Source organism: Podarcis gaigeae (assembly GCF_964106915.1).
Source record: "Podarcis gaigeae genome assembly, chromosome: 9".
In the NCBI taxonomy this organism is placed as follows: Eukaryota; Metazoa; Chordata; class Lepidosauria; order Squamata; family Lacertidae; genus Podarcis; species Podarcis gaigeae.
Window position 1 is genome coordinate 4,543,057 of NC_139685.1, and position 24,709 is coordinate 4,567,765.

The window sequence follows — 24,709 nt, forward strand, 5'->3', positions numbered from 1 at the left end:
TGAACTGGGTCTGGCTGCTCAATGACAGTCATGTAGTGATCCAGGTACTGGTCACACTGGGCTGTCATACTTACCAATCTAACAACTGCATTCTGCACTAGTTGCAATTTCCAAGGGCAGCTATACATAGAGCATATAACAGTAGCCCAGGTGTGAGGTCACCAGAGCACAAACAACTGAGGCCAGGCAGGCTATCCTGATTCAGGAAAAGCTGATGAAGAAGCCTAGGCTGGGCATAAGAACTCCCAGCCATGGAAGCCATTTGAGACTCCAGTGACAAATTGGAACCCAAGAGTACTACCAGACTATGAACCTGTTCATTCACTGGGGTATAACCCTACTGAAAACAGGTTGTACATCTAATTCCTAGACCCGGGAACTACTGGCCCACAACACCTCCATCTTATCAGAATTCCGCCTTAGTTTATTAGTCCCTCTCTATCCCATCACGGCTTCCAGACACTGGTCCACCTTCACAGCCTTTCCCGAAAAAAAGCGACAGAATGGAGAGATAGAGCTGTGTGTCCTCAACATACTGATGGCACTGTGCTCCAAATATCCTTGCAGAAAATGGAAAAGAAGAGAGGTAGACGTGAGCTTGCCATTTTTGGCAGCAGACCAGTTTTGTCTTTTGAGGAGGACACTCAAATCTAAGACTAAAGGCTCTTGACTACTACAGTCGGAATCGAAAGAGTTACTTAGGATAAAACAATGAGGCTCCCCCCTTTTTTTTATTTGCTTTGAATAGCAAAATCCGCATACCACCAACTGCTCTTAAAGCTTCAAGCATTTGCCACCAAGTAAATATGCCTCCTGTTCAAAAAGCACATCTAAAGTCTGCTTGGACACATGGCATTCTGATGCTTAATGAACCATCCAATTCCCATCCATTCACTGGGTACAGTCGAACGTAATGGCCAGAAACCATTTCCTAGTACAGCTCACCTCCTCCTCTTCTTTCATGTGAGGAAGAAAATCCCTGGTAAAAGCTTCAAGCCTCTCCTTTAGCTGTTTCGCATAGTTTAGTTGTTCATATTCATTCTGAGAATGATAAAAAATACCATTACTAAGCATTTGTGCCATTTGAACACTTACGATCAATTGTTAGAAATTGTTAAGTTCTAAAATCCTTAAAATTAAATATGAAGCAATATTGAAATACCAATTGGTTTTTGTCAGTTTTCACAGTAGGTTCAAGCCATCAAAAACAACACACTTCTTCATTAGATGTCTTAAATACCCAGATACCCAAAGACCAACTTATATAAAATATGTTAGCATTTCATTTCTAAAATGCTATTATTTTAGTGCAAATGTAAACACTTGTTGTCAGGATGTCTAATTACAGTAAAGTGGATTTTGAAATAATTCCCCAGATGATGCTTCAGATTAATTTTAAAGAACTTGTAGGTGACCAGATTTTGTGAGTATTTCATTATATCATTTAAGTACTTAACAGGCATTGAAAACTAGCAGTGGTACCAGTAGAATTCAACAAATGAAAAGATTAAAAGGATTACCGTCTGACATGTCACAAGCATGGAAAAGTAACTACATATGCCACTTTGTAAAGATAACATACAGTGAATCAGAAGCCTATAAACTCATGGGTCTCTCTGATATACCTATACATTTAAAGGGTTCAGAAACTGGCAGTCCAGGGGCCAGATGCAGCCCCTCCATTCAGTCTGCAGAACCCCCTTCTCCTCCCAGACAAGTTTCAGGATTTTTTTTAAAAAAAAACCTTGGTTGGCTTTTCAAGTCTAATTTTGGGAGGGAAGAATCAGGCAGGGATTGCATCTGGGGAGGGAAGTGCATACCCTCTTTGTGCTGTGAATCCCTCATGCCAGAATAAGGGGGAAAAGCCTTCTACTTGGGAGAAAGCTTGGGGGGGGGGGAGCCTTCTACTGGTGCTAATGGAGGGTTGTTTTCAATGCTAACTGCCACTTGGGAAAATTGGCTATCTTTAAAGAAAGTACAGCTAGCAAAGGAAGGCTTAAACTTCCCCTTCCTAACTAATACCTATGAAGATCACCCCCCCCCCCTCCATGCAGCTATTTTTCCACCCTTGTGTGGTGGAGGGAAGAAAGAGTAAGAATCTGCATACATACATGTGTGAGGAGTGTGCTATATGTGCATTCTGGTGGTGCAGAGGAGAAAGAGCATGGTGTGCCCATGGAAACTTTAATCACATACTCCAGAATTAGCCTCTCCTGCCAATGGCATATGACCCCCAAGAGGGGTGGTCAAGATGGAACATACCTCCAACTGAAAGATTCCCCACCCATCAAATTTTAAAGCTATGATGTTCTTATTCATCCACATCCCATGTGACACCTGTTTTATAAGGTGCGTTATTCAGGCATGTCATACTGCCAGAAGTGTCAGCTGCTGACATCGCCCAAACTGCTCTCAACAAAAAGCAGCTGCTTGCTAGGAAGAAAACCATATTTTTAGAGACCTTCCCTTCAACCTGGAGGAGTCAAGGATGCACAAGAAAGTTATGCCTAAGCTGGAAATTCTAAAGCACACTTGCAAGAAATAAGCCTCACTAAGCGTAGCGTGGCTTCTTTCTAAGCAAGCATATATACAACCAGCCTTGGGGAACCAGAACCACGCTGAGATTGCACAAATTCACACATGATCTCAGATATGGGATTTTGCATTGTACCACCCAGAAACCAAACACTCTTCTTTCTGAAAGCTCACCTTCACATTCTTCAACCCTTTCTCAAAGAGGCTAAGCATTTCTGAGAGTTTATTGTCTGAGTGTACATTATACACAGTCCGGCTGCGTTGCTGAAGTAATCCGATTATGTATTCATTTTCAATTTGTTCATGCATTTTGAATTCCTTAAAAGTAGCATATAGGGATTGGAGGAGAGCCCGGAAGTCATTGTTGTTGGAGAAGTTGGTCTTAGAAAGCTGATGGGAAGAAACACAAAATGATCAGTTTTTTCTGGGCTAATACTCAGTAAATCATGTTATCCTCTAAAAAGGTATTTGACACCATCCCACTTTCCTGGTCAAATGTGTTTCCCCTCCCCACCACAGGTGTCTCTAATTTTGATTAAGAACAAAACAAAACCTGCCTGACAACACATTATTACTACACAGGTAAAAAGTCCTGGAAAGTTATTTTAACATATGGCAAATATAGCAAAACCTCAGTTTTAACTTCAGTAGTAAATGTAAAGGGCTTTCTCGGTAGTGGCACCCGCCCTGTGGAACGCCCTCCCACCAGATGTCAAAGAGAAAAACAACTACCAGACTTTTAGAAGACATCTGAAGGCAGTCTTGTTTAGGCAAGCTTTTAATGTTTAACAGACTATTGTATTTTAATATTTTGTTGGAAGCCGCCCAGAGTGGCTGGGGAAACCCAGCCAGATCGGCGGGGTATAAATAATAATAATAACAATAATTATTATTAACAACATTATTTTTGTTGTAATTGTAGAAAAAAAGGTTTTGCTCATAAATCTGGTAAGAGCACAAGCTTTTAAAGTGCTTTTAGGGTTGTGCTGTCGTTCAATGCTGAGGTTCAGAGACTTTTCATACATATACACACACACACTGCTCCCACTAGTAGGAAGGAACCATCAGTGACCCTCAGCTATGGACTGCAAATTCATTTTGTCACAGATACACTCCACAACAGATGAAGTGTCTTGGGATATCCAGTCTCTGGCATCCTTTGACTCTCAACAGAGGTCACCCCACAATACAAGGACAGAATACTGGAACAGATGAGGCTGGATGCTTCATCCCTCTCTAGGCATCGCCACACATCCAGCACAGACTCAATCATTAGCTTAGGAAAGATACCACATTCAGCTCACTCTCTAAGATGTGCCAGTGAGGCTATAATGTTAGCACCAATGAAGGCAGAAAATGAAATGTCCACCCGGCGGACGGATTAAAATGGCGCTGTTATAAAGTTGCAGGAATGAGGAAGGAAGTTTCTACTAGTCCGACTGAGTGAGTACAAATAACAAACCCACAGCGAGAGGAGTGGAGAGACTGTGGACTCTAAATTCTAAATTTTAAAGAGGTGCCGTGGGACAATTCTGTACATGAATTTAAAATGACAAAGAGGACAATGTTTGGATATAGCGGTTAACTTTTTAACTTGGACCCCCCCACTTGGACATATTCGCTAGTTTCGCAACCAGATGCAATTAGCTCCTAATTAGCTTTGTGCTTTTGATTATTTTGCGGTTACTTTGTGGTTATTTTATCAGGATAATGTACCTTACTTGATGTACCCTATTTAAGGAAAACTGTAAGAAATCGTAAGAAATTTTGAGCGCTTAAGAACTTTAAGAACTTTAAGAGCCTTAAGTGTTTAACACGAGCGAAGGAACAGCAAACTTGGACCCTTTGGATACGACGCCGCACGCAGACGTCTCGCCTTAGAGATACATTGGGACTCACAGTTTTGCCTCTTGCCGCCTCAGCGCCCCCCGAATTGGTCTGTGGGGTCAGCTAGTCGCCCACATTTAATACAGCTGAATAACTTATTGTCGGTGCCGGGTTTTAAGCGCCTGGACACAGTAACGAAGTCTAGGGGGAGTGTAGCTTACTTTATTAGAAATAATTGTTCCACCGAGAACCCGTTTTTGGGTCAACCTCCTGCCGGCGACAAGGTGATTCGACGTATATAAGAGACCCACTGAGGACTGTTGAGAACGGGGCGGGCGGGAGCCCTGCGGGAGCGGCCAGACATACGTCCTCGCATTAATTAAATGTACTAAAGAGGAGAACTCCCCCCCCCCACAACCCCCACAACCCTCCCCCAACCCCCTCAACCCGGTGGGAAACGTCCCTCCCGACCCCTCTTTTGCGTGGACTCTTCTTATTGTCCCTGGTTTATCATTTTATTGTTTTTGGTTCTCTTTCATGGTCTATCCTTGGTTTCAACATTAGTGCCGCCTCCTCACCCACTTTCTTCTTTCCCTACGCGGTACTGCAAGAGTAAGAGTAAGAGTGTGAGCCCGTTAAGGGAGAGACTCAGCGATGACGGGGAGAGATGGGAGAAGGGGAGGGGGAGGGGGGACCCCAGGGGATAGGAAACTATCAAGACAAGAAGAAATAAGAGATTTGGAATGCCTCTGGGTTAAAATTAAGGAGGAATTTAAGCAAAATGAGTTACATATGGAAAGTAAACTGGAAGAAATGCAGGAGATGATTGACAAAAAAATAGAAGGTGCAGTAGGAGAACTCTCAATTAAGATCCAAGAGTTATCCACTAAATCTAAAATAATTGAGGAGTCTAATAAAAAAATGCAGAAAGAGATAAGAGAACAGAAAAAGGAGTCAGTAAAGATGAAGGAAGACCTGAGAGAACTAAATAAAGCACAGGAGAGGATATGGGACAATCTAGCCATGACAGAACTGAGACAGAAACAACTCCATCTAAAATTTAGGGGTGTGGAAGAAGAAAGGAATGAGGATATAAAGGGAAAAATGGCTAAGGAACTATCAAAGTGGTTGGGATTAAACGAAGAAGAAGTGGCCATAACCATTGAGAATGCGTTTAGAATCAAAATGAGACCTCAACACTTAAAACCAAATAAATTCCTAGGGGACTGCCTAGTGATCTTTAACTCATTGGAAATGAGAAACCTGATCTTAAAAACAAGCTACCGGAACAAGCTAAAAATTGGAGGGAGGCCCATCATTATTTACAAAGAAATACCAATAAGATTGTTACGTAAAAGAGAAGGATTTAGACAAGTGGTAGGTATTCTAAAAAGAAATGATATACAGTATAGATGGGAATTCCCTGAAGGGATCACCTTCTTCTATAAAGATAAAAAGTTTAGACTATTGGACACACAGGAAGCCGAGAAATTCATGAGAAGGTATGAGAAGGAGCTTGGTAGGATAGAGAACAGGTTATTGGATGGGGAAGTGGATGAGAAACAGGAGAGATGGAGGGGGAGGGGGCCGGGAAGGGAAGAAAGAGAAGCGGAGGAAGAAAATGAAGAGAGTGAAGCCGCAGTGGGAGAAGAAGCGGCAGGAGAGGAGGAGGCTCCAGAAAGCAAGGGCGCCAGATTTTAAATCTGCTGAACTGAACGGAGTGTTTACTGCAGTCCAAAGCTAAACAATAACTTCCACACTGAAATTTTTATCCTGGAATGTGAATGGGTTGAATGAAAAACTTAAAAGGAATAAAATTGAGAAGGCTTTGAAAAATAAGAATTATGATGTAATCTGCTTTCAAGAGACGCACATAGCAAAAAAACATAGACACATCTTGGTAAATAAAAAACTAGGGGTAGAATTTGTCAACTCGGGAATAAATAAGAAAAAGGGAGTAGTGATATATGCCAAAGAAAAATGGGAGCCGGCACTAATCTGTAAAGATGATGAAGGGAGAATAGTAGGAATACAACTTAATTGTCAGGGAGAAAAGTTTAATGTGGTAACGGTCTATGCCCCTAATACAAACAAAGCTGAATTCTTTGGGAAGTTAGAACAAATATTATTGGAACTGGAAGATTATAAACTAATCCTACTTGGGGACCTAAATGGGGTACCAGTACCGGAATTCGATAGAAATACAAAGAAGGGGAAAGCGAATCAAGGGAAGCTCCCAAGGTCTTTCAAAGATCTGGAGGAGAATTTTGATTTAATTGATGCATGGAGGCATAAAAACCCGGTAACAAAACAATTTACTTACTTCTCAGAACCCCACCAGAGTTGGGGCAGAATAGACCAGATTTGGGTATCAAGAACAATTGTGACAAGAGTAAAGGAATGTGAAATTCAACCCAGAACCTTATCAGACCACTGCCCAATAGTTTTGGAAATAAAAAGGGTAACATCAGGCCCGTATAGGTGGACGATGAACGACTACCTCCTCGAAACCGAGGAGGTGATAGATAAGGCTAAAGATACCCTCAAGAACTACTTTGACCTAAACTTGAATAAGAGTACGCCCATTGATATAGTCTGGGACGCCGGGAAGGCGGTCCTGAGAGGCCTCCTGATACAACAAAATAGTTATAGGAAAAAACTGAGAAATCAAAAGAAAGAAGAGATCCTTACCCAGCTAAAAGATTGCGAAAGAAAATTAGTGATAAGACCAGGAGATGACAGGCTCAAACAAACTTCTAATATGTTACAGGCACAATACTCTGCACTATTAAATCAGGAGATAGAGTGGAAAATTAAGTATATGAAGCAGAGATACTTCGAGTCAGCAAATAAATCCGGAAAGCTGCTGGCATGGCAGCTAAGAAAAAGAAAAAAGCAAAATGTGATAAATAAACTTATAGTAGATGACGAGATAGTGGAAGAGTCAGTTGAAATAGAAAGAAGGTTCACTCAATTCTACGGAAAGTTGTATGAGAAGGGAGAGGAGGATGATGCAGAAATAGAAAAATACCTGGCTGAATGCGGAGGGATCTGCTTAACGGAAGAGGACAAAAAACATCTAAATAAGAGGGTTACAGTAGAGGAAGTAAAAGAGGCCATTAAGAAAATGAAAATTGGGAAGGCACCCGGGCCTGATGGTTTAACTGCTAAATATTATAAAACACTAGGAGAACATATTGCCCCAGTGCTCAGTGAGGTTATTAACAACATACTACAGGGAGGAAGGATCCCCGAATCGTGGAGGGAGGCACATATTACGTTAATACCAAAAACGGATACAGAAAAAACGGACATAAGAAACTATAGACCAATTTCCCTGCTCAACAATGATTATAAGATCTTTGCTGATATTATGGCGAGCAGGCTCAAGAAGTATCTAATGAGAACCATCCACAAAGACCAAGTGGGATTCTTACCGAATAGACAGTTAAAGGATAATGTCAGGCACTTAGTGAACATTATCGAATATTTAGATACGAAGATAGATATTCCGGCATCACTGATTTTCATTGACGCCGAAAAAGCATTCGATAATGTTTCCTGGAACTTCTTAACTCAGTGCATGAAAACAGTAGGAATAGAGGGCCCCTTTCTCGAAGGAATAAAGGCAATTTACTCAGGGCAAAGGGCCAGGCTGAATATCAACAATAGCCTCTCCAGCCCCTTTACAATAACGAAAGGCACAAGACAAGGCTGCCCGTTGTCTCCCCTTTTGTTTATTATGGTTCTGGAGATACTTGCGAACAAGATAAGGGAAGCATCAAGAATAAGGGGAATAAGAATTGGAGAGAAGGAGTATAAGCTAAAGGCGTATGCCGATGATCTGGTGCTAACTTTAGAGGAACCAATGGACAGTGTTAGCTATACTATAAAGATTTTAGAAGAATTTGGTAAACTGTCGGGGTTTAAATTAAATAAGAAGAAAACTAAAATTCTAGTGAAGAACCTGGATGAAGACGCCAAGAATCAGTTGGAGCAGTTGGTTGGCATTAAGGTGGTAAAAAAAGTTAAGTACCTGGGAATATGGATTTCGCCAAAGAATATAAATCTACTGGAGGATAATTACACCAAGGTCTGGAAAGAAATTAAAAGAGACCTAGATACCTGAAATAGGTTAAAGCTGTCATGGACAGGCAGGATGGCTGCAATCAAGATGAACATCTTACCAAAATTACTGTTTCTTTTCCAGAACATTCCAGTAATTAGAGGAACATCATGCTTTAAGACCTGGCAGAAAACTTTGGCGAAATTCATATGGCAAGGGAAAAGGGCTAGAATTAAGTTTAAACTCCTGACGGATGCGAGAGAGAGGGGAGGTTTCGCAGTCCCAGATCTAAGGCTTTACTACGATGCTGCCTGCCTCTGCTGGGTAAAGGACTGGGCGACCTTAAAAAACTCAGATCTACTGGATCTTGAAGGTTTCGACGCCAGGTTTGGCTGGCATGCCTACTTGTGGCAGGATAAAGGAAAAGCCCATAAAAGTTTTTCAAGTCATATTTTTAGAGGTCCCCTACTTGAAGTCTGGAACAGGAATAAAAAAGTGATTGAAAGCAGTACGCCCTGGTGGCTTTCCCCAATTGATATTATAACAATTAAAAAAACAAATCAAGAAGGGGGAAGATGGACTTACGAAGATCTTTTAGTTAAACGGGAAGGAGGCTGGAGGATTAGACCCTATGATGAGTTAAAAGGAAAACTAATTAGCTGGCTCCAATACCACCAGATTAATGCGTTGTGGTCTGAACATAAAAAAACTGGGATGTGTGAAAAAAAATCGAAATTCCAGGTAGAAATACTGGAATCTAACAGTAAACTCCTCTCTAAAATGTACAAGCAACTGTTAATCTGGGAAACTAAGGACGAGGTAGTCAAAGGGGTTATGGTTAAATGGGCCAGAGATTTGGGTCATAACTTGGAACAGGAAAAGTGGCAGAAATTATGGAAGAAGGGAATGAAGTTCACGGCATGTGCTGCTCTCCGAGAAAATTTAGAAAAGATGATGTATCGCTGGTACATCACCCCGGCAAGGCTGGGGAAGATGTACAAAACCGGAGACAGCACCTGTTGGAGATGTAAGAACAAGGTGGGAAACTTCTTCCATATGTGGTGGACCTGTGAGGTGGTGAAAGGATTCTGGGATCAAATCTATGATGAATTAAAGAAAATATTAAAATATAACTTCCCTAAGATACCGGAGGCATTCCTTTTAGGAATGGTAGGAAATGAGATTAGAAAAGAAGATGAAAACTTCGTTCAATATGCTATGGCTGCGGCCAGGATCTCATTGGCGCAGAATTGGAAAATGCCTAACACCCCTACAATTAAAGAGTGGCAGTCGAAACTATTCCAATACATAGAACTAGCGAGATTGACACAAAGAATTAGGCACCAAAACAACACCAAATTAAAAAATGACTGGAGTAAATTCTTAGGTTATGTCGAAACAATTTTTGGAGTGAAGAATGTCTCGGCGGATGGAATCTAACACCTGCAATGTTTGAATAATTTTATTGGTAATGTAACTAGCGAGTAAGCTATAAGGATTTTGTAACCCAAACCGGGATGGTTGGAAGTCACTATGTTTGCAATACTTTTTTTTTTTTTCTCTTTTTCTCTTCTTCTTTTTTTTTTCTTCTTTTTTTTCCTTCTTTTTCTCTTTTTGTTTTCCTTTTTCTTTTTCTCTTTTTGCTTTTCCTGTTCTTCCTCTTTTCTTTTCTTTTTTCATGTATGTTACGTTACTGTTTTAGATGACTGTATGGTGATTTGTATAAAACTCAATAAACAGATTATTAAAAAAAAAAAAAAAAAAAGGAAAGATACCACATTCAGCTCACTCTCTAAGATGTGCCAGTGAGGCTATAATGTTAGCACCAATGAAGGCAGAAAATGAAATGTCTTGAAAAAGAAGTTCAAGGAATTCAGTTCCTACACTCAGGAGTACAGCCCGGGATGATGCTCTTTTACAATAAGTTGGCAACCATCCTTCTACGCTAGAAATATGTGACTATGGTCTATTCTGAGGTATCAGTGTTCCCAACCAGAGTCAAAGGACAAGCCCCAGAACAACCACAGATTCAACATCCAGGCAAATCTCATCACCCAGACCAGGAACATCTGGCCAGACAACAAAGACTTCTTCCCACCTTGGGACCCCCAAAGTAGGGATCAATGCCAACTCTGCCACTAGTATCCAGCACTCTTGTTTCTCAAATGGCACCCACACTGGGTGAGGGAGAAAAAGAAGAGAGAGAAATCCTTTCGCAAATTGCAAACACAATAATTAAGGTCAAAGGTTTATTTCAGAGATTATGTAGCATGTTCTGACATAACTGTGTAAGCCCCGCAAAGGCACTAATTAAAGACTAAGGATTTCAGAGGACCTCCTCCTCCACTCTTCTTTCCACTCCCATATTCCATCAAATGACTCAAAGGAAAACAAAGGAAAATATCAACCCACATTGATAGTGACCTTAGTACTGGCAGCAACAAACGACATAACTTAAAAGGATAGTGCAGGGGCAAGGTGGTGATTTAAAACACCAAGGGGGGGGAGGCAAATTTAAACCACTAATTTAGATCAAGTTTCCCACAGACACTTTTCATATAATACCAAAATAATAGTGTAAATATGACTAGTACACCATGTTAACTTCTAACTACAGTATCATAATATTTTGACAGTGACGCCTGTCTACAAACAAAAACAAAATGAAATACCCATGGCTGATGAAAATGTTTCTACTAGAAGCTTCTGGATCAGGAAGTTCTACCTAAAACGCAGAGGCTGAGTCACAGTCCCTTCAGAGAAAATGTCTGTACTTAGACTGAGAAAAGCTAAGTCTAAAGCTGATCTATGGAACTATGGGAAATGATGTCCATAACTGCATGTTGATTTTGTTAAACCTCGCTTCCATCTGCCACCATTTGCCCTGCACCACCATCTTGTTGAGCCTCAATATTTTTCAGTCATCTCAAGTGGGCTCTGGGGGTTGAGAGCTGTACTATAGCAACACACACTACATGTGATCATATTCAGTAAATTCTGTGTATTTGACATGCATATGGCGAAGTAAAATGGCCCCTCACCTGAAAAAAATAAATTAAACTGCAAATAAAGTTTACCCTGAGCTGCTCTTTTCTACAAAGGCTTTCCTGTAGTAGAGCAGGGGCAGGGTGTGGGGAGGTAGATCAGGATATACCTGTACATGTGGGAGTGACCTGAAATAGATCAAGTCTTTCTTACTCCCAGATAATTAACCAAGGCAACAAATATGCTACTGACATGAAGAAGGGTGGAGAAGAAGCGTACACAGAAATTGATATTTGTGTATTGGAAGGTGTGTGAGTTCAATTCAGTTCTGGTTCAAAAAAACCGCTCATGGACTGAGATTTAATTCTAAGTACCTGTATTTTGTACCTCTCTCCACTTACTAGGCCTCAGGAATCTAGTGAAAAACTAAGTCTTGCAAGCCTGGAATGTGCCCTGCCCTACAGTTTGATAGTAGCCACCTGAAACCTACAGTTTATATTGTTTTAAGTTATTCTTTACTGGCAACTTGAAATAAAGGCACATGAACACACTCAATAATCAAAATCTGCATTGCTATGTGGAAAAAACTGCCAACAAAAATTGTATAGTCATACCTCAGGTTGATTGTGCTTCGGGTTGAGCGTGTTCGAGTTGCGCTCCATGGCAACCCGGAAGTAACAGAGCGTGTTACTTCCAGGTTTGGCCGCTTGCACATGCGCAGACGGTAAAAATGACGTCACGCGCATGCGCAAAAGTGGCGAAAAGCGACGCATGCATGCGCAGATGGGCTGTCGCTAGTTACATTTGCTTCTAGATGCGAACGGGGCTCTGGAACAGATCCCGTTCATATCCAGAGGTACCACTGTAGTTGCAAATTACTTTTGAGGGAAAAGGGGTGTGCAGCTGCCAGGTAAATCAGTTATGCTCCCCATTCACAGTGTGTGACTGCCTTTTTTACAAACCACCTTGTGCTAGACCACCTTGCTTCAACCTTGAGCCTTTAAAGCTTGTTGGGATTACAACTCCCATAACCTCTGATCACTGGCTAAACTGACTGGGTCAAGCCAAACATGCCATCAGGAAGCTGTAATAACCAAAAGACATTGAGCAATACATTATCTTGGGCCCCTGCGATCTCTTTATTTCCTTGCTCTCCTTTACTTGTTAAGCTGCCAACTTAAAAAGCAAAGACACCTGCTTCAAGGAACGTGCACTCTAAAATGATACAGGGAGAGAAAAATCTGCCTTTAAGTTGCGCCTGCTGACACACCAACTCTGCATTGCAAACGTGGCATGAAGGCTGGAAACATTAACCTCATGTGGGAATCCTTGTTCATCCACAGCAGTGACCGGAGGAGGAAGGACTGCTGGGAGAAGCACAGAGAAAAGAAATGCCAATGTCTCTACAGTCACAGCAGGCACTGTAACTCTCCTAGAGTTTGACTTCAACCCCGGAGGCGCACAGAGGAATGCCAACCATCTATGTTTTTTGACATTTGGATTTCTGAACGAGCTTTTCTTTGTCCATATTCGACACGCATGGCTCATGTCACCAAAAGTCCAATAACGTTTTCTACAGAGTTTCTGCCTTGATGTAGCAGCATAGCTGGGAATCGCAGTGGAGGAGGGACAGTCGGCGCCTAAGGCACTTAGGCCGCGCTTCGTTGGGGGGGGGGGGGCTGCCTTTGGAAAAGATTCTTAAGCAAGGGACACGCGTTCGTGCGTGCACACGTGTGGCGAGAAGGCCTCATCCGAGATACAAAACCCCACCACCAGCGGAGAAGCTGCGTCACGTCTCCGCTAATATCGGGAAGGAAGCGCAGCCGGCGACAGAGCCCTGCGAGGGAAAGGGCTTCGCAACCAAGCGCCAAAAAACCGGGGAAGAAAGAGGGGAAACCTGCAAGCGGGGGGGGGGGGGAAACGAGTGTACGGGCGACGGTGGCCGAGAGGAGTCACGGCGCGCGCCAGGCGGTGGCAGCTGCGCAGGCGCCCCTCTCTCCTCCGGCTCCCCCGAGGGTGCGCGCGCATCCCCTCTCACGCAGCTAACGAACGCCGGCCGAGCGGGGCCTGAGGGGGCCGAGGGGCGTGTCCCGGCGCCTCACGTAACGAGGGGCGCGCGACCACCTCGCCCTCCCCCCCCCCACACGGCCATGCCCGGCGCGTCGCCCGCCCCTCAGAAACCTCCCCTTCCCCCCTCCTACCTTGTCACAATAAAGCCCGACGAGCTGCTTCATCCGCCAGTGCGGGGCCGTGAAAACATCCACCTCCTCAGGGAAGGGAGCCATCTTCTCTCCCCCATATATATATAGAGAGAGAGAGAGAGACCAGGCGCTCTCGCTCGGCAGCCGCGGCCGGAGACGCTGGCCCTTCTGCGCGTGCGCCCCGCTTCCACCCGCCGAGTCACGTGCGCGAAGGACAAACCCGAGAGCTGCGGAGGGTAGAGGAGACGCGTGGACTGGATAGGTCGCTTCCGGGTGTGTCATGGAGGAGCCTTCTCCACCCCCCCCCCCCTTCGTTTGTTTCAATGTCTCCCAGGGCAGAAGTGGGAAGAAATCAATCCAGGGATCTACATCCACACCCCAGTTAGCAGAGAAGTTCCAGCTCTTCCGAGATCAGTTTTCATTTTGTGGTCAAACATTTAAGTTTGGGGTTTTCTTTTTTTAATATATCATTTTTATTCAATTTTCTGTTTTACAATTTAGAATGTTCATTTAAACATCCTTAATGAACATGGTTCATTTTGCATATCATAAATCCCTGCATATTTTATATAAACTATACCATTCAGTATTCCATTATTACCTCCATCAAAACTTATTTACACTGTTGAATTTATCTTAATGCTGCCAACATTTCCAGGTGTACATAATTCGCCCCATATAGTCCAACATTTTCCAGTCTTCTTTAAACGTATTTTCTTCCTGTTCCCTTATTCTATGTGTTAAGTCTTCCATCAGCTTATTCCATCAGCTTAAGTTGCCATTCTTCTTTCCTTGGGACCTCGCTCATTTTCCATTTGGGGGCTTAAGTTTTTCATCCCTAAACATACTTTTTGAAAGATGACCCTCCGCAAATTCCACCCGCTGTGTAGCTATTGTTTTATTTTTATCTATTAAATTTACATACCACCCCTTCATCGGAAGATCACAAAGCAGTTTACGATATAAAAACACGGAATACATAACATAGCAACAAAGTTATCCTCATATTCCAGGTTGGAGGTCTGAGACTTGGAGAGAGAAAAATGGATCACAACTGTGATAGGAATATGGCAACGTTCATAACCACACGTACATAGATCAGCACAGGAAAGCCAACCTGGAACCATTTTGATTCCTAAACTGAGCAAATGTTTCTCTGCATGGTCAAAATGGAAAAGTCTCCCCATTGTCTCTTTCCTCACAAATCCTGTCTTAAGGACACATTTAAGATATGAATAAGGTGTGAGCCTGTGACCTGGCCCAGGAAATAAGTATTTTACCACTACAAAAGAATGGCCAGGCTCCCCAGGAAATGCAATCAAGTAAATTGCCAGACAGGAGATAAACTGTGACAGGAGAAAAACAACATTTAAATTTCTCTAATGTAGGTGGGATGTATCTGAGGGGTGGTCTTAGGTTACACCCCTTCTGTGATGTATGCATAATGTTTCTGGGGGTGGTCTTGATCTACAGGGTGGCAATTTCAATAGTCTTTATAAGGTCTTGCAGGCCATTGTTCTGGGTCCTCTTCCTCTCCTGCGTGTGAGGGGAGTAAGGTAAAGGTAAAGGTACCCCTGCCTGTACGGGCCAGTCTTGACAGACTCTGGGGTTGTGCGCCCATCTCACTCAAGAGGCCAGGGGCCAGCGCTGTCCGGAGACACTTCCGGGTCACGTGGCCAGCGTGACATCGCTGCTCTGGCGAGCCAGAGCCGCACACGGAAACGCCGTTTACCTTCCCGCTGGTAAGCGGTCCCTATTTATCTACTTGCACCCGGAGGTGCTTTCGAGCTGCTAGGTTGGCAGGCGCTGGGACCGAGCAGCGGGAGCGCACCCCGCCGCAGGGATTCGAACCGCCGACCTTTCGATCGGCAAGTCCTAGGCGCTGAGGCTTTAACCCACAGCGCCACTTGCGTCCCTGACGTGAGGGGAGTACCCTGTTGCAACAGATCAATCTGTTCTTTATTGATCTTTATTGATCTGTGAGGGGAGTACCCTGTTGCAACAGATCAATAAAGATCAAGCTTACTAGCTGCTTTGCTTCTCAATATTCTCTGGTTGGCCTCTGTTATTTTCTCCTACCAATAGGGAACCTATGTAAGGACTCTATATGGGCTCTTGGATACCCCATAAGGGAAAAGGGCATATTTTTATTTACAACACAACATAGTACTGCAAAGTACTCTAGAAGGTGGGAGGTCAGAGCAAGGCTGAAATAATAGTGTCTGCAGGGGATGGCAAACCTATTGCACCCCCACCTCCAGCATCTCCAGTGGTCACTCACAAGTAGGAAGGACAGCGGCAATCCAGCAACAGCTGGTGGGTCACAGGTTCCCCCAACCCCACTCTTCAGAACCCCACCAAATGTGGAGAGACACTCCACTCCTCTGTCGTCTTATATGGGGAGAACCAGCTTTTATCCAAACTACTGATTCCTCCAAGCGCTGCCATCACTTACCTATACTATACCAAGGCCTTAACGATAAAGCCAGTAGCTTTGGGGAGTTTTAGAAATGGTGCCAAACCAGCTTTTCACACATCCATAATTAAACTTTAAATTAAACTATATAATCCTACTTTGCTATGAAATCTAAAGGCGAATGATTCAAATCTACTGGACACCACTGTGTGATACGAGGTTCCAGGAGCTTACCCAGGGTTTGTGTTTCCTTTGGAAGGTGTTGTAAACAAAAATTGCCCTTTTCCCTTATGGGGTACCCAAGAGCCCATATAGAGTCCTTACATAGGTTCCCTATTGGTAGGAGAGAATAACAGAGGCCAACCAGAGAATATTGAGAAGCAAAGCAGCCTGTAGGCTTGATCTTTATTGATCTGTTGCAACAGGGTGCTCCCCTCACACGCAGGAGGAGGATCCAGAAAAATGGTGTGCAAGGCCTTATAAAGACTTTTGAAATTGCCACCCTGTAGATCAAGACCACCCCCAGAAACATCATACATACATCACAGAAAAGGTGGTCTAAACAGAAATTTAAATGTTGTTTATCTCTTGTCCTTGTTTATCTCCTGTCTGGCAGGTTACTTGATTGGATTTCCTGGGTAGCCTGGCTAGTGATAAATACTTAGTTCCTGGGCCAGGTCTCAGGCTCACACCCTATTCAAACACAGACAGGATTTGTGAAAGAAAAGACAATGGGGAGGCTTTTCCATTTTGACCTTACAGAGAGTCAGTTTAAGAATCAAAATGGTTCCAGGTTGGCCTTCCTGTGCTGATCTATGTATGTGCTTGGTTGGTACACTTATGAACATTACCATATATCTAAGACCATTAAATTCCTATTACAAAGGGCAAACAGCAGAGACGTTTTTATGATACTGTATAGGGTAAAATGTGGGCTGGGCAATGTAACTGTTAGGTGGATTTGTAACTTCTTGATTGACCAAATCCAAAGAGAAAAAGTGACTAGTGGGGTGCCACAGAGTTTTGTCCTGAAGCCGTTGTAGTTCAACATCTTTATAAAGGACCTGGACTGAGGAATTGAGGGGATTACCTTTACCTTTAATCAAATTTGCAGATGATAGCAAAGTGGGAGGGGTAGCCAATGCCACAGAAAACCAGATTGGAGAATTGGGCCCAAACTAACAAAATGAATTTCAGTAGGGACAAATGTAAGGTTCTGTACTTAGCCAAGAAGAACCAGCTGCACAAATATAAGATGGGGAATATCTGGCTTGCCAGTAGTACATGTGAAAAGGATCTAGGAGTCTTAGACCACAAGCTGAACACGAGTCAACAGTGTGGTGCGGCACAGGGGAAACCTACGGCTATTCAAGGCTGCATCAACAGAAGTATATTGTCATCTTCAAATATCTAAAGGACTGTCACATGGAAGAGGGAACAAGGAGATTCTGACTAAGGAAGAACTTTCTAACAGAGCTGTCCAACAGCAGAACAAACTCCAACAAAAGGTGGTTGTTAAGTTGTGGGTGGACATATCAGACAACACAGCGATTCTTCAAACAGCTCTTGTTTATTTACAGGCCAGAATAGAACTGAATTGAAGGGTTCAGCCAGCCTGCTTATATAGAACTCCACTAGAACGCAACAGTAACCATTTTCTGTAACTATCCAATCACTGAATGTCACTTTCAATCCCTTATTTGCATATGTGGACCTGAATGAAAACTATCTACAGTATCCCCCTGCTGGCCCAGGGTGAGAACTTCATTACATAACAGTGGTGGCCTCTCCCATTTACCCTCTAACACAGAACAACTTCCTTTGTTCAAGAAATACATCAAGAAACTTGCCTGGCTAGTTTAGGGTTGCCATATGCCTGGAATTTCCCGAACATAATTGGAATACTGCAGTCGGAAGCAGTGTCCATGTGGAAATCACACACACACAAAAATGTCCGGGAAAATCCGGATATATACGGCAACTCGTGTCAGCACGCTCCCCCCCCCCATAGCTCAAAAACTTCAAAAACAAACCACAACTACTTCAAGAGCTCAACAACCTCAGGTATTAAAAGGGACTCAGGTATCATGCAGGCTAACCTCACTCCCTGTAAACTCACACCAGTATTTGTATTATTGTTATTAATTTATACTCGTCTTTTTCCCTGAAGGGACTCAAGGTCTGCATGCTGCTCAGCTCTCTGAAAACTCAAGGGAAACGAGGTTTCCACTCCTTCTACCTTCTGTAAGGCACATTGGGCTGTTCTTGACAGGTGGGAGATACAACAGCAGCCTTGATGAGATGTCTCAAATGTGGGACCCAGATGTTTCTGGTGGGTGTTGCAGGCTAATGGTAAAGGACCCCTGGACGGTTAAGCCCGGTAAAAGGTGACTATGTGGTGTGGCCCTCATCTCACTTTTCAGGCTGAGGGAACCGGTGTTTGTCCACAGACAGTTTTCAGGGTCATGTGGCCAGCATGACTAAACCACTTCTGGTGCAATGGAACACCGTGATGGAAACTAGAGTGCACAAAAACACAGTTTACCTTCCTGCCGCAGCGATACCCTATTTATCTACTTGCGCTGGTATGCTTTTGAACTGCTAGGTTGGCAGAAGCTGGGACAGAGCAACGGGAGCTCAGCACATTGCATGGATTTGAACTGCCAACCTTCTGATCGCCAAGCCCAAGAGGCTCAGTGGTTTAGATCTCAGTGCCACCCACATCCCTAGGGACTGTAGGACACAAGATGGAAGCTGATGGTAGAAGCAATGGTGGATGGGCTGGTAGAAGCATCCAGAGGCAGCAGCAGGTGAAACAGAGCCCTCGTGTCCTTATTTTGCAGGCACAGTCCTGGATTTTCAGGAGCCATCCCAGTTTCTGATTTGATCCCAGAATGTCACGCTTTTCCTTAGGACATTACTTTTTTCATTGGAGAAATGTTGGGGGTTATGATAGGGTGTAAAAATGGCAAAGGATCCCTGGACAGTTACGTTCAGTCAAAGGCGACTATGGGGTTGCAGCGCTCCTCTCGCTTCAGGCCAAGGGAGCCAGTGTTTGTCCACAGACAGCTTTCTGGGTCATGTGGCCAGCATGGCTAAACTGCTTCTGGCACAATGGAACACTGTGATGGAAACCAGAGCAGTGCACGGAAACGCCATTTACCTTCTCGCCGCAGTGGTACCTATTTATCTACTTGCACCAGTGTGCTTTCAAATTGCTAGGTTGGCAGGAGCTGGGACAGAGCAATGGGAGCTCATCCCATCATGCGGATTCAAGGCTCAGTGGTTTAGACCACAGTGCCACCCGCATATGATAGGGCATACCTATTTTCAAGAGAGAAATGTTGGAGGGTATGGTGAAATGATGGTTGAGGGTGGTTAAAAAAAAAGAAATAGTGTACTGATAAGTCCCTCCTTTTGATCCTCCAACTGGGACAAGGGTCTATCTCAGCCTTCCCCAACCTTGGCCCTCTAGATGTTTTTGGCCTACAACTCCCATGATCCCTAACTAGCAGGACCAGTGGTCAGGGATGAGGGGAACTGTAGTCTCAAAACATCTGGAGGGCCCGAGGTTGGGGGAGCCTGTTCTATCTCTTCATATCCACTTCTCTCCTTGAGTGCAACAAGGACTGCTGAGTGAATACGTGGTCTGTGTCAGGCCACCATAGCTTGTGACCTACCAAACTGGATGAAGCAGACAGCAAAATCTGAAGGGTTTGCTGAGTCCCTGCCAACGTATAGCTGGCAGGCTGCATTTAGCAGGGAGGATCTGCAGATCTCACCTGCGATATTAAAGTTACCTATTCTGTGGTTGTTGTAGGAAGCAGGCTGCCATTTGTCAGATTAAATCTATGAAGAGCCATATCCTCTAGATGGCACCTTTGTGTAACAGATACAGTCAAGGGAATGTTCAGTTTGCAGCTTTTTATTAGACATTTGGTGTTGCAGCATTCTCTGTCCTGAGCCAACACCAACAATACTCCCTAACCAGGGCATTAAAACAGCCTACTTTGATTTAGCGGATCATGAAGCCCACCAACAGTTCCTCAGTCCTCCAGCTCAGGAGCAGGGGGCAACGTGTAAGTAATCTCCTTGGTGTTTTTTTTTTATTTTAAAAAACAAATTTGTATTGGTTTTTAAACAAATACAAGTACAATGACTATTAAACACTTGCAGTTTCTAACCCAGCCTTTTCTAGGGCAGGTGTCATGATGAAGAAACCTATTTGCAGTTTCCTTCCAAGACTTTCCCATATTTCCAGCTAACTTGAGGCAAGGTTTGGTTAACCTCTACAAGGAGTCAAAATTGGTCATTTTCCCATGCAAGGAGAGCAATTAGCTGGGCACCCGGTTTAGTTCTCCAGCCTCGTTTCAAGCTGCTTTGTAGACTGGTCATCTCTCACTTTGAGCTCTTGGGAAGAAAACTGGGAGCTCAATGTAATAAATAAAGAAATAGTAGTGCCTGAATCTGTTTTCAGTTCTTGAGCCTTTTGCAGCTGCAGTTTCTTGGAAGACTCCAGAGTGCTCTCCCTCCCCGTCCCTGGCCTGGAACTATTAAAACAAAGGAAATACATATTTATAGGTCAGGGGCGAATCAAAGCAATTAAGCCTTTAAAAAAATATTCAGGGTACTGTTTGCAAGCTTTCAAATTCTACAACAACAACAACAAGATGGCTGCTGGTGAAGCTGCCTGTACATATTGTAAGGCTATGCACACACTAACCCATTTGTAACACAAACATGCAGTTTTTCTCAATCTGGAATCCTTCCTGTGTGTCCTCAGCAACCTGCTTTCAATCTTGATTCAGGGCTCATCCACACTTCTGCTTCTCCTGTGCCTAGAGGAAGCACAAGCCCCAAGTGGTTTTCTACTCGACTCGCACTCCCTAGGCATGGATCCGAGCGGTTTCCCCTTTGCCTTGCTTCTTTGCCAAGGAAAACATGCTCTTTCATTTTAAATGGGAAACTTGATTGCTGTTAGCTCCGACTGAGCACTAAAGAGCGGCTTTCCAGGGGGCAGGGAAGCAGCGGGACAAGATGACAGCAGCCCGAAGAGTGTGGGGCAGAGGCATGGGGCCAGGAGAGTGACCCAGGAGAAGGGGCCAGTGATTGGGGGGGAGGTTTGATGCCGCCCACAAGGCAGGAACCAGGGGAAGGGGCAGAGTAAGGGCAGTCTGAGACAGAGGAAGAAGAGATGGTTCAGCTGACAGATGGCTCAGCAGACTCCTCACCTTTCCCTGCCCCACTTGTCTACGAGAACCAGAAGGGGCCTGAAGCGGGAAGAGCAGTGGTGCCTTCCGTGCAGGAGGTCTCAGGTTATGGGTGCACAACCCATCAGGGTCTCTCTGTTGCTGCAACTGCTCCGCACAACCTAGACCTTTGGACAGCTGCCCAGAGGCTGGAAGATATTAGAAGATAGCTACCAAATCTCCTCTCAGTCTCCTCTTACCCAGGCTAAACATACCCAACGTCCTCAGCCATTCATCATAAGGCTTGGTTTCCTGGATAGCTCAGTTGGTTAGACCATGGTGCTGATAACACCAAGGTTGCAGGTTCGATCCCTGTATGGACCAGCTGCATATTCCTGCATTGCAGGGGGTTGGACTAGATGATCCTCAGGGTCCCTTCCAACTCTACAGTGCTATGCTATGACCCTTGATCTTCCTGATCATCCTCCTCTGCACACGTCCCAGCTTCCTTCTCAAATTGTGGCTCCCAGAACTGGACACAGTAGTCCAGGGGGGGTCTGACCAAAGCAGAGGTAATACTCCCTTGATCTAGACACTAGGCATCTGCTGATGAAGCCTAGAATCACATTACCTTTTTTTTTACTGCTGCATCCCACTGTAGATCCTTTCCCCATGTACTACTGGCAACCCAGGTGTTCCCCATCTTATATTTGTGCAGCTGGTTCTTGCTGCCTAAGTGCAGAACCTGACATTCGTCCCTATTGAAATTCATTTTCTTTGTTTGGGCCCAGTCCTCCAATCTGTCAAGGTCGTCTTGACTCTTGATTCTGTCTTCCGTGTAACAGTTCCCATGGTGAGAAGGTTTCGGCCTCTTTTGTTGCTGAGCCTATTGTAAAAGAACAGAATCATAGAATTGTGGAGTTGGCATGGACCCTGAGGGTCATCTACTCCCCTCCTCTGCAGTGCAAGAATCTCAGTCCCCCATCCAATTGGAAACCATACTGGACCCTGCTTAAGCTGTGCAAACGTGTCGCAGTTTTACTGCTGCACCACTAGGAGAACTCTGCAATGATTGTTATTATGCATTGTTGAGGTTTCGTTATATGGAGGAAGCTGAGGTTACCTGGGAGCGCCTTAGGGGCGTCTTACCCACAGAGGCTAGTGGCGCGGGGCGCCAAGTTCTGGAGGGCGCCAGAGAAGAGGCGGAGGCTGGACGCGGCGCCTCCCGGCATCAGCTCACCTCCCTTGCCCGCCTCTGCCATGCCGCGCTGAAGCAGCATCGTGCCCAGAGCCTCCGTCTGCCATGGCCACCGCGGTATGAAGCGGCCAGCTGAGCCGGAAGGCACCAAGTCCAGCCTCCACCTGAATTGACCAGTCAGTTAAGCTTTCACTAGAGGAATATGTAGAAAACCTCTTACTTGGGATAAAGCATCTCCAGCTGCATTTCTTATGGAAACAACCAGGGCTTTATCTTATAGAAGATAAAGAATTCAAAAGCTTGCTTACAATTTTGTGACATTTTGGTTGGGCAAATAAAGGCCTTGCTTGCTCTAATGTGGATTTTGGAAATTTTCTTGTTGATTTTGCTTTTTGATAATAAATTTATCCTTAGCATTTAATGTGCCACAGGGAAAGTAATTATTGCTGCAAAATACTAACACGCTACCGCTCTGAAAGTTGTCACAAACTACCTTGTTATTTGGCTTGTTGAGAATGCCTTTTTCTTTTTAAGGAGAATTCCAAAACTATGGTCCCACCCAGTTTATTTATATCAGCATACTTTGTAATGAAGGTTTGCATTCAATTTAAACATATTGGCAGACTGCCTTGCAAAAAGATGGGAATTAGGAAGAGAAGAATAACAACAGTTTAATAGCTGGAAACAGTGTTTTTTTTGGGGGGGTGCAGGGGTACGCATACCCCAGTGCCGGATTTACATATAAGCTAAGCAAGCTATAGCTTAGGGCCCCACTCTCTTGGGGGGGGGGGCAAAAAAAATTAAAGGGGAAAAAACTGGATGTACATTTCCAAAACATAAGATAAAAAACAAATAAAATAAAACCTGCATACAACAACAGTGTTTTGTGTTGTGTAGGCTCCTATTTGTTATGTGCAAATGGCTTTAGGTACCTATTGGGTCCATAAATTACCATATGGCATATATTCAACACATGAAACAGCAGCAATTTGTTGTTGACAAAGGACAGCTGGACATATAAAGGGCCCCATTACCTTCAGTAGCTTAGGGCCTCATCAAACCTAAATCCGGCCCTGTGCATACTCCTAAACAGTTCGTGAATCATTGCACTTTTGTCCACTTACTGTATTTATTTTTCCTGATTTGAACTATGAAATGGTGATTTTCTTGAGTCAAAATGAGAATACCCCTAAACATTACAGTGGTACCTCGGGTTATGAACTTAATTCGTTCTGGAAGTCCATTCTTAGCCTGAAACTGTTCTTAACCTGAGGTGTGCTTTTGCTAATGGGGCCTCCAGGTGCCACCATGCCACCACCGCACCCGGAGCAACTACTTCCAGTTACCTTGGGTTACAGTGGTACCTCGGGTTACAGACGCTTGAGGTTACAGACTCTGCTAACCCAGAAATAGTACCTCGGGTTAAGAACTTTGCTTCAGGATGAGAACGGAAATAGTGCAGCGGCAGTGGGAGGCCCCATTAGCTAAAGTGGTGCCTCAGGTTAAGAACGGACCTCCAGAGCGAATTAAGTTCGTAACCCAAGGTACCACTGTATTTTATTTTATTTTTAGAAAAGAAAACACTGGCTCGAAGGGATTCCTTTCTCTCTATTTCAGACAGCCCTTGATTTACTTTGCAAAATGTTCCCTCTGCAGTTTTTGACAAGGGTGGGACATGAGTGCCCTCCCTGTGAGAAGCAGATTACAAAGACTGCGTAGCAGACCTAAATACAGACAATGTATTTAAGAACAGGAATGTCTGGTCACTATATCAAATTTGCAGGGTGCTGCAGAGATCTGCCCTGCTTTGGGTGCAGCCTTTTTATCTAAACCAATAGAAATGCAACTCATGCTCCTCTGCTCATTGGTCTTTACGTGGGGGGGGGGGGGAGAGAGAAACAGAAAGGGAGAAAGGAGGAGGAGGAGGAGGAGATATAAGAAAGTGACTTTTCTGCCAAGGATGAATGAAACAGAAGCAGCAGCTGTTGCTGCTTTTCAGAAACTTCCACCGAGATGCCCTTTCCAAGCAGCTCTTCCAGGACCCAACGGCACAAACTGATATTGGCAGGGACCATGGTTGTTTTAGTTGCCTTAGTGAGCGCTGTGTTGCTTGCTGCGTTCATACCTGGAAGGAAAGGAACCCCTGGCTCAGAAGTATTGCAGTGGGAAGGCCAAGGGACCACTAAACAGCTGCATGAAATCGTCTTGGGGAGATGTCACAACTACATTGCCATAGTGAATCCTGAGCTCAGGTGAGTGCTAAGAGTACACTTTTGAAGAATAAAAGCAGCA

At 44.1% G+C, this 24,709-nt stretch overlaps 2 protein-coding genes across 5 annotated transcripts in view; one reads left to right on the forward strand and one right to left on the reverse strand.

Annotated features, from left to right (window-relative positions):
- Positions 1-13,886, reverse strand: part of FBXL5 (F-box and leucine rich repeat protein 5) — a 33,732-nt gene extending 19,846 nt beyond the window's left edge. Inside the window, exons 1-3 of one of the 2 annotated variants that reach the window (XM_083698265.1) lie at positions 13,615-13,886; positions 2,710-2,925; positions 946-1,041 (exon numbers count right to left, since the gene is read on the reverse strand). In XM_083698265.1, the coding sequence (XP_083554391.1) occupies positions 946-1,041; positions 2,710-2,925; positions 13,615-13,698 (396 nt within the window). In that variant the 5' untranslated portion in view covers positions 13,699-13,886. The remainder of the gene's footprint in view (positions 1-945; positions 1,042-2,709; positions 2,926-13,614) is intronic. The other variant, XM_083698264.1, reaches the window with a different exon arrangement.
- An 8,548-nt stretch (positions 13,887-22,434) lies between these two features.
- Positions 22,435-24,709, forward strand: part of LOC310825198 (ADP-ribosyl cyclase/cyclic ADP-ribose hydrolase 1-like) — a 28,173-nt gene continuing 25,898 nt past the window's right edge. Inside the window, exons 1-2 of one of the 3 annotated variants that reach the window (XM_083698455.1) lie at positions 22,435-22,597; positions 24,391-24,669. In XM_083698455.1, coding sequence (XP_083554581.1) covers positions 24,431-24,669 — 239 coding nt within the window. In that variant the 5' untranslated portion in view covers positions 22,435-22,597; positions 24,391-24,430. Of the gene's footprint in view, positions 22,598-24,342; positions 24,670-24,709 lie in introns of those variants that run through there. The other 2 variants (XR_014555157.1, XM_083698454.1) reach the window with 2 other exon arrangements.